A 9,443-nucleotide genomic window follows, 5' to 3' on the forward strand; every position below is an offset into this window, starting at 1 on the left:
TATAATTCGAACTTAACTACGAAAATAGACATGCGTAAATAGTAGATTATAACTTTTCACTCTCATTTGCAAATTGCAATATGCATAACTCGTTTTACAAAGATCGTTCTACCAAAACTAATGCTTTACCAAGAATTGGCTTGCTGCAGTAAATATTAATAGTTTGGTTTTCAATATACATTTTATGTTGCTGAGATATATTTCCTGTGTAATGAAATCTCTTTTCTTTTCAAGAATCTTAACAATTTTTTACACAAGTTTCATGGGCCGACACTATACCCAATTCCACAGTAAAACAGGCACGTAGTCTACTACGGTCTGGTTTCAGAAACGAAAAGAAAAGAAAAGAAAAGCAGGTCTATAGTATGAAGAAGAAGAAGAAAAATTTGAGTTTTCTTGCAAAAGCCTAGGAAAAATCATGAATCATGGTCTGGTTGATATATTGCTTTTATGTAGGCAGTCCCATGCCCAGTGGAATTAGTTGCAGGGTCACTATCATATCATATCCATGTTTTGTTTTGCAGCTTTCGGTGAGATTAATTTCATTTTTCAAACAAACCACCACCTTTTAGTAACTTAGATATTAAATTTAGTATGACTATTGCACTGTTAAACATTTTTCAAAGAAAAGTATACATTTTGCATAGAATCGCTTTATATATTAATTGAAAAACATTATACCATTTTTTGATAGTCATGTGTCATCACTAAAATAATTTTTAAAATCTTTAGAAAAATATGTTGATCCATCTAAATTTATAATAATTTGTTTATTAAACTAACCATACATTCATTATTAATGTTATTTTTCCTTAAATAGAAATTACGCAATTGCCTAATGTGGCTAAAGTATATATGACAATTAATGATTTTGAATAATAAAAATTTGATTATTGGTTTATATATTTTGATTGATTTAGAAATCTATATCCTCCTATACATTAAAAGAGAAGTCACTTTAGTGATTTTTGCTGAGGTGGCACTCATATAGAGCTTCTCAGGAAAAACGTTATAATTCTATTGGCTGGTTTTTTCTGAATTTTTCTTTTTCATTTATTTTAATCAATCGCTTATGTAGACAAGCCCAAAACTATTGTCAATTTCGTTAAGCCCATATATAGCTAGGGGATAATAATTATCGATTTAGTTTAGCCTTGGGTACCGGTTCGGGTTCGGGTCGGGTATTTCACTATAGAGGTATAGAACCCGTTCGAGTATTTCTATACTTCGGGTCGGGTTCGGGTATTTTTAGTTCGGATTCGATTATTTCGGATCTGGTTCGGATATTTAGATTTTGAAAAAAAAAATTAAAATTTTCATTTCTCAAGTTTCTTATATTTAAAAATATAACTTTCAGTTAACTAATTTTTTATTTTTAATAGATTTAATAGTTAATAGATTTGGACATAACATTTTAAAACTAAAAAGGCATTAATTTAGTTATTTTTTTTAAATTTCGGATGTAACTTTTTGTTAATTTTTTAAATAAAAAACTTGACTTGCATTTTAAGTGAGTAGCAAATCATTTTTTTCGTAATTGTATGTATATCATATGAACTTAAAGTATGTGTAGTATCAATATAAATATTTTATATAAAATGAGAGATGTAAACTAAAAATATAAGGTTAATTATACATATGTTCGGTTATCTTCAGATATCCATTCGGGTTCGGGTATTATCCGTTCGGGTTCGGGTATCCAATCTCTCCTTATTCAATACCCGTTCAGGTATTTTGCTACTTCGGTTCGGATTTCAGTTCGGGTTTTTCGGATCGGGTTCGGGTGCCACTTCGGATATCGGGTAAAGTGCCCACCCCTACTAATTAGGTTGTTTGTTTTTAATAACTTACCTTTCTAATATGGATTACTTTCGCAAGTTGAAATCATTAAATATGCAAATAACTTATTGACAAAATTTGTTTTTAATAACTTACCTTTCTAATATAGATTATTTGCGCAAGTTGAAATCATTAAATATGCAAATCATTTATTCACAATATGGATTACTTGCGCAAGTTGAAATCATTAAATTTTATCGATTTAGTTTACCCTTGGGCAAGATTTAGAATTAAGACAAATATTAAAAACTTTCCTTATTATTCAAACGGTAAACTTGTGCATGTTGATATCATATTTATTATATTGCTTACAAAATATTTTAATGTTTCTAATTAGGTTGTTTGTTTTTAATAACTTACCTTTCTAATATGGATTACTTGCGCAAGTTAAAATCATATCATATGCAAATAATTTTTTGACAATACACATTTAATATATTTCTTTAAACGATTTTATTATTTATTGTGCAAAATATTAAAATCATTAATATGAGAATAAATCGACTGTATATATATAGGAGATACCCAAGGTCTTAAAATACAAACATTCTCTTTTCATTCTTTAAAGTATTATTCACAAATCTCTCATCTCATACTATTAAGATATTACGACAATGCTGCTTGTGTGCTAAGAAAAACGTGTTTAGACGCAAAGGCTCCTCATCTTTAGAACCCTGAACTCAACTCTTTGTGCCTTGTCTCCAAAAAGCATGTCTGGTCTATCTTTTCCATGTGTTGAATACTGGTAACGACAATATGGTCTTCCTTTTTTTATATGTAGACCAGGTCGTGAGAGTGATAGTGATCCAGAAAACCTTGATTGAACATGCTGAGAAGCTTCGCGAAGTTAAAGCAGTTCTTGAAGAGGTTCTTTAGTACTTTCTCTCTCTTTGTTGAATATTGTCCGGGAAAGTATTACATAGTATCATTTAGTAATACTATCTTATATCATATTTTTTTGTTGAATATACTATCTTATAAGTATGCTAGCATTATGCATTTTTTATTTAATTCATGAGATCATTTTCTCACAGCAGAGAACCTTTCGGAATGGCGCATGGAGGAAATTTCTCAGGGATATACAGGAAGGTTCAACTGAAGCCGCTGAAGTGGGATAGTGAAGGCGAAGAATAAAGACCTGTAGAGGCTCTTATGATTCTTAAATACGGCGGTGTTCTAACTCACGCTGATAGAAAACAGGTGTTTACATACTCTACCATTTAACTTGTCATTGTTATATATATATATATATATATATATATATATATATGTTTTCCAAATATGGAAGAATTTTTTAACTTATTGACGTTTAACATCACTTGCCATATAATCTAACGAATATTACAAATAACAATTTATGGAAACTATTCTCGAAATTATTGAAAGACTAATAATGTTTTATTTATTACTTTTAATATTTATAACCTATAAAATAAATTGAACGAAATTTTATATAACATAATTATAATAGTGTTATCCTCTACTTGATGAACTGTGTTCGAATATAATTATATAATAACTATTTTAAATATTACAAAATCCAAAAATGTTTATTAATATTATTTTTAAATTATTTATCGTTGTTTAAAGAATAAATTTATCATAATTTTAAAATAATTTATAAAATGCTTACAAAATGCAAGGCAAACTTTCACTTTCAAGAGTTAAGTCGAGATCTGGATTAAAAATCCTAATAACTGGTAAAGAAGGGAAGCCGAAGACAAAAACATTGAATGTTGTCTACAAACAAATTTTTCAGAATATTCCGTAGTCACGGTACGTAATTTTAATCTATATTTTTTCAAATAAAAATTTTAAAATATATAAACTATTACAATTATTTATTTTTTGTATTTGCCAGATGGGTTGTGATGAGTTAGGAGACCGATGACGGTATGTCAATTTAATATTATTTCATGTTCAATAAAATTTAGAAATTTATAAATCTATCAAATAATGTTAACCCGTCAAATTGCTTACAAAATTTATTTAATTTTTTGCACGTTTCTAATTGAATTTGCTTTCTTTATCGAGAAATGTACTTCATAATTTATATTATTTATGGATAATATTTTGATTTTTTTATATTTTCTTTTAATATGTCTACATAAATGTTTGTTTATTATTTATGGAAAAATAATATTATTCACCTAAATAAAGAATTACGACACATATACAATCCTCTTATACATTAAAAGAAAAGTCACTTTAGTGATTTCTGCTGACATGACATTAATATAGAGCTTCTCAGAAAAATTGTTATAATTCTATTGGTCCATTTTTTGAATTTTATTTTCATTTATTTTAATCAATCGCTTATGTAGACAAGCCCAAAACTATTGTCGATTTCGTTAAGCCCATATATAGCTAGAGAATAATAATTATCGATTTAGTTTAGCATTGGGCAAGATTTAGAACTAAGACAAATATTAAAAACTTTTCTTATTATTCAAACAGTAAACTTGCGCATGTTGATATCATATTAACTACATTTGCTTAGAAAATATAATAATGTTTCTAATTAGTAGGGGTGGGCGTTCGGGTACCCGTTCGGGTTCGGATCGGGTATTTTGGATTTTTGAGTATTTCGGTATAGAGGTGTAGATCCCGTTCGGGTATTATTTTTAGTTTGGATTCGGTTATTTCAGATCGGGTTCGGATATTTAGATTTTGAAAAAAAAATTAAAATTAAAATTTTTATTTCTCAAGTTTCTTATATTTAAAAATATAACTTTCAGTTAACTAATTTTTTATTTTTAATAGATTGAATGGTTAATAGATTTAGACATAAAAATTTAAAACTAAAAAGGCATTAATTTAGTTATTTTTTTAAAAAAAAATTGGATGTAATTTTTTGTTAATTTTTTGTTAATTTTTTAAATAAAAAACTTGACATGCATTTTCGGATCGGGTTCGGGTGCCACTTCGGATATCGGGTAAAGTGCCCACCTTTCTAATATGGATTACTTGCGCAAGTTGAAATCATTAAATATGCAAATAACTTATTGACAAAATTTGTTTTTAATAACTTACCTTTCTAATATGGATTACTTGCGCAAGTTGAAATCATTAAATATAAAATTTAATCATTCACAATATGGATTACTTGCGCAAGTTGAAATCATTAAATATTATCGATTTAGTTTACCCTTGGGCAAGATTTAGAATTAAAATAAATATTAAAAACTTTTCTTATTATTCAAACGGTAAACTTGCGCATGTTGATATCATATTTATCAAATTGAAAATATTAATTATACCTCATTTCAATTTTAAATCTTTTAAAATAAAACATAACCGATTATACTATTTTTATTTTTATATAATTATATTCATATGAACATACAATTATTACAATATTGGGTTTCATATCAGTTACCCATTGGTTCAACCGCTTAGCCTCAAATTTTAGTGTTTTTTTTGCGGAATTTATTGGATTTTTAAATAAAGAATATTTCCTAAAATTCAAACTAGGTTACATATCGGATCACCAGGTTTACCGATTAGACCGCCGGGTTGGATCGGGTTTAAAAACATTGATTTAAGTTATTATTTTAAATAGAAAAAAATCTTACAAATAAAAAATATTTGTAACATTTTTAATAAAAAAATTTATCCTTAAATATCCCACACTTTTAAAACACGGATCAGAATCTAATTGATTTTGATAAGAAAAACCTCCTTTGTTTTTTTGTCATACTAGTTAAATTTTAGGTACACAATGTTTTATCTCAGTTAAATAGAAAAATCTATTTTATTCATTTTTATCTTTAACTTCTAGGCATGAAATAAAAAAAACCTAAGATGTGATATGATCATCACTCGTTGTTCTCTTCCCACTTTTGACCATCATAACCGGGGTTTTCCACCAAAACAAAAAAAATTAAGTTTTCTCGATAAAATCACAAAAATTAAGTTTCCCGCCAAAATCGCCAAAATCGATTTTCCCGCAAAAAAAAAACAAAATATCGAGTTTTTCTAACAAAACTACAAACATCAAGTTTCCCACTAAAATCGCAAAAATCGAGTTACCCGCAAAAACCAAAAAGTGGAGGTTTTCGGACCAAACCACAAAAATCAAGTCTCCCGCTAAGTACGCAATCGTGTTTTAAGCAAAAAAAAACAAAAATCGAGTTTTTCTGCCAAAATAAAAAGAATCAAGTTTTCCCCCCATAACTAAAAATTGAGTTTTCCCGCCAAAATTGAAAGTCGAGTTTTCTCGCCAAAATTGAAAGTCGACTTTTCCGACAAAATATAAAAATCAAGTTTTCACGCCAAAACCGCAAAATCGAGTTTTCGCCAAAACAGAAAATCAAGTTTCCTCGCCAAAATTACAAAAATTAAATTTTCCCGCAAAAACTAAAAATAAGTTTTCCCGCCCAAACTGAAAAATTGAGTTTTCCCGCCAAACCCGCAAAAAATGAGTTTTTTCGCCAAAATAGCAAAAATCGATTTTTTCCGCTAAAACCAAATGTCGAGTTTTTCCACTAAAACCAAATGTCGAGTTTACAGCAGAAACCGCAAAATCGAATTTTTCTGCCAAAACCGCACAATTGAGTTTTTCCACCAAAACAGTAAGAATTCGATTTTTCAGTTTCGGCGGGAAAACTCATTTTTCAGTTTCGGTGGAAAAACTTGATTTTGCGGTTTAGGTGAGAATTCGATTTTGTGGTTGTGGCGGGCAAAACTTAATTTGCGGTTTTGATGGGAAAACTAAATTTTACGGTTTTGATGGGAAAACTTTTTTTTTTGGTTTGGGCGGAAGAAACTCGATTTTGTTGTTTCGGTGAGAAAACTTGATTTTGCGGTTTTGGCGGGAAAACTAGATTTTGCGGTTTTGACGGGAAAACTTGATTTTTGGTTTTGTTGGAAAAACTCGATTTTGCGTTTTTGGCCGGAAAATTAATTTCGCGTTTTGGCGGAAAAACTCGATTTTTTTTTGTTTTGGTGGGAAAACTCAGTTTAGCGGTTTTGATGGGAAAAGTTGATTCTTTTGTTTTTGGCGGAAAACTTGATTTTGCATAACCAAACAAAATTAAGTTTTTGCGGTTTTTGAGGTTTGAAGAAAAATTTCAATTTAGCATAATCGATCAAATTAAAAATTATTTATATTTAAATATTATATAATGATAAGGTGAATCAAAATGTGTTAAAATTTAAGCCCTGTAAAATTTAGGACAATGTTTTAAGGAATCAGCTTTAGGCCTGTAGTGGAGCAAGCTTTCGAGGTCTAGAACTCGTAAGACATAATGAGTCACATATCCACTATCACTGAAAATTATTTAAAGAAAATAATTAACGTCACATACTCGATTTCAGTTGTTGCAAAGCCTCAGTGATTGCTCGTAAGAAAAGTTAGTTCATCTTCTTTTGGTTTGGTCAATTGTATTGAATCATTAAGGGATTTTGAATTTTTGATGACACATCGTGACTACTTTAGTTTGCATCATTTTTTTACAAAGAACCCTTAAATGTGACTTTATGATCTGTCACCGAACCCCATGACCCATATTCTTGGGGTCTAGCATTATTTCCTTTGTTGAGTATGTTTAAAGCTATAGAGGAGAGGAGGAACAAGTCTTTATTCCAAAATATGAAAAATAATTTCAAAACTAAAATGATGAAAACATTTGTTGGAGGGTAAGTGGACCTAATGCTTTACTAACTCCAACATACCCTTTTGGTTCCATTCTCTCTATAAATTTGCTTACAACTCACAAGGATTTTCCTTAGTCACATCAGTTTTCAATTAAAGATACTGTTACACTCATAAAAAAAGATGGCAAACTTGAGTACACTCGTTGGTTGCATTGCCATCATCTTCTTCACTGTCGTTGCACCTGCCTCCTCAGCCACTCATTCTGTCGAATGGTCGCTTGGGAAGGACTATAGCTCCTTGGCTACTGGAAAACCTTATGCCATTGGCGATACAATCGGTATGTATAGTTTATAGAGCCTCTCGTATATATGCATGTCACCCTCTCGTATATATGCATGTCAAATGCTAGTATATGCATTTGATTTGCATGTGAAATTATCACACTAAGAGGATAACCAATATTTTTGTTTCTTAATGATTGCATTTATAATTAATAAAAGAAAAACTAGTTTGATGAAAACACTTAAATCGTGTTTCATTTAGAAAAGTGTACCTTGCAAACGAAAACAAAAATACCAACGAAGAGTTGGCCTACTATTTTAAACTTTTGGATCACCTAAAAGAAATTTAAAAGGTCACATGTTCGATTTCCGTTGGAAGAAGTCTTTTTTTAATAAAATAATTAATTTACATAGTTAAAGTCTCACTACAGAGAAATGAACCACCAAGTGGTCTTGGCCTAATTGTAAAAAGCTCATAGTTATGAATACCGCCATGGGTTCGAATCCCCTTTGCCATTCAGAGGCCCTTAAATGGTAAAAAAACGCAGATCCTGCGGATCTAGAAATTTTTGGAATCATACCATGGTTATAAAAAAAAGAGAAATGTACGATCTTCACAGTCACTCAAAATAAAACAATAGAAATCATATTTATAGTTTTAATATATATGTATGTGTACATTGTGTTGCATAATAGTGTTCAACTACGGTGCGGGTCACACGGTGGACGAAGTGAGTGAAAGTGACTACAAAAGTTGCACATTGGGGAACTCAATTTCTTCGGACAGTAGCGGAACAACAAGCATAGCTCTAAAGACAGCTGGTTCTCACTACTTCATTTGCGCTATCCCCGGCCACTGTGCCGGCGGCATGAAGCTCTCTGTCTACGTAGGTGCAGAAGCCTCTTCAGACGGTGGCGGTGACAGTGGTGACGGTACCACCCCCAAAACTACACCTTCTCCAACTGTAGAGGGCAGGAAGGCTGCTCCTTCCGCTTCTGCCACTGCTATGTTGAAGCCGTTCAAAGCTTTGGTTTTGACTTGTGTAGCTGCATTATTATATGCTTTGGCTCTTTCTTAGTTGTTTTTAATTTCTCGTTGATTTGGTTTGGCTCGTTTGAAAATCCAGGCTAGAGGCAGTGCTATGAGCCCTATTATTATTATATGCTTCTTGTTGTGATTAATTATTCTATGATATTTTCCTTTGTTTAGTATTTACATTTATTCACGATTATATTTGTTTTTTATAAACCCTATCGGTTGATCTGGTCAGCCTTGAAGAGAACACACTTAGTGTTACAGGATGGACTGGCTACCACACTGTCTGATCAGAGTTTTAAATGTCTTCCGACTAATGCCAGACGATTACATTTATGTATTGTTAAGAGCATTTTATTGAAAACTACGCCAAAACACATAGCTTACTAGTTGCAAGACTAATATAATGCAAGGTTCTGAAAATTCTAATTAAAATTATGAGAACATTTAAGCTAAGAATGTCAAAAGCAAGGTTGGTCAATGGTCATTACATTATACAGTTCACAAAATAATTTGGTTGGGTTTTGGTTTTAAGTTTCTTGAATTCTAAAAAATAGATCCTATATTCAAGATTAAATTTTAATGCTAAGATTTTTTAAGTTTTGGATTTTTATTTTCGTTCTAGAAAATAAAGTTCAATTTGTAATATAATAGTATTATGATTATGTTTTGGAAAACAAAAGAAAAT

General features: G+C 30.4%; 1 protein-coding gene across 1 annotated transcript; it reads left to right on the plus strand.

The window, feature by feature from the left end:
• Positions 1–7,536: 7,536 nt before the first annotated feature.
• On the plus strand, positions 7,537–8,931 carry LOC106417681 (blue copper protein). The gene is made up of 2 exons (XM_013858458.3): positions 7,537–7,775; positions 8,416–8,931. Exons 1-2 carry the CDS (start codon positions 7,619–7,621, stop codon positions 8,796–8,798), a joined length of 540 nt encoding a protein of 179 aa, XP_013713912.1. The 5' UTR covers positions 7,537–7,618; the 3' UTR covers positions 8,799–8,931.
• Positions 8,932–9,443: the final 512 nt, after the last annotated feature.

The sequence above is a fragment of the Brassica napus genome, chromosome C2 (assembly GCF_020379485.1).
Source record: "Brassica napus cultivar Da-Ae chromosome C2, Da-Ae, whole genome shotgun sequence".
Classification (NCBI taxonomy): domain Eukaryota; kingdom Viridiplantae; phylum Streptophyta; class Magnoliopsida; order Brassicales; family Brassicaceae; genus Brassica; species Brassica napus.

Bases quoted from the DNA above. Each gene is read 5' to 3' on its own strand.
- LOC106417681 (XM_013858458.3), top strand. From the start codon at position 7,619: ATGGCAAACTTGAGTACACTCGTTGGTTGCATTGCCATCATCTTCTTC. The intron at 7,776-8,415 runs GTATGTATAGTT...GTTGCATAATAG, and splicing joins TGCCATTGGCGATACAATCG to TGTTCAACTACGGTGCGGGT.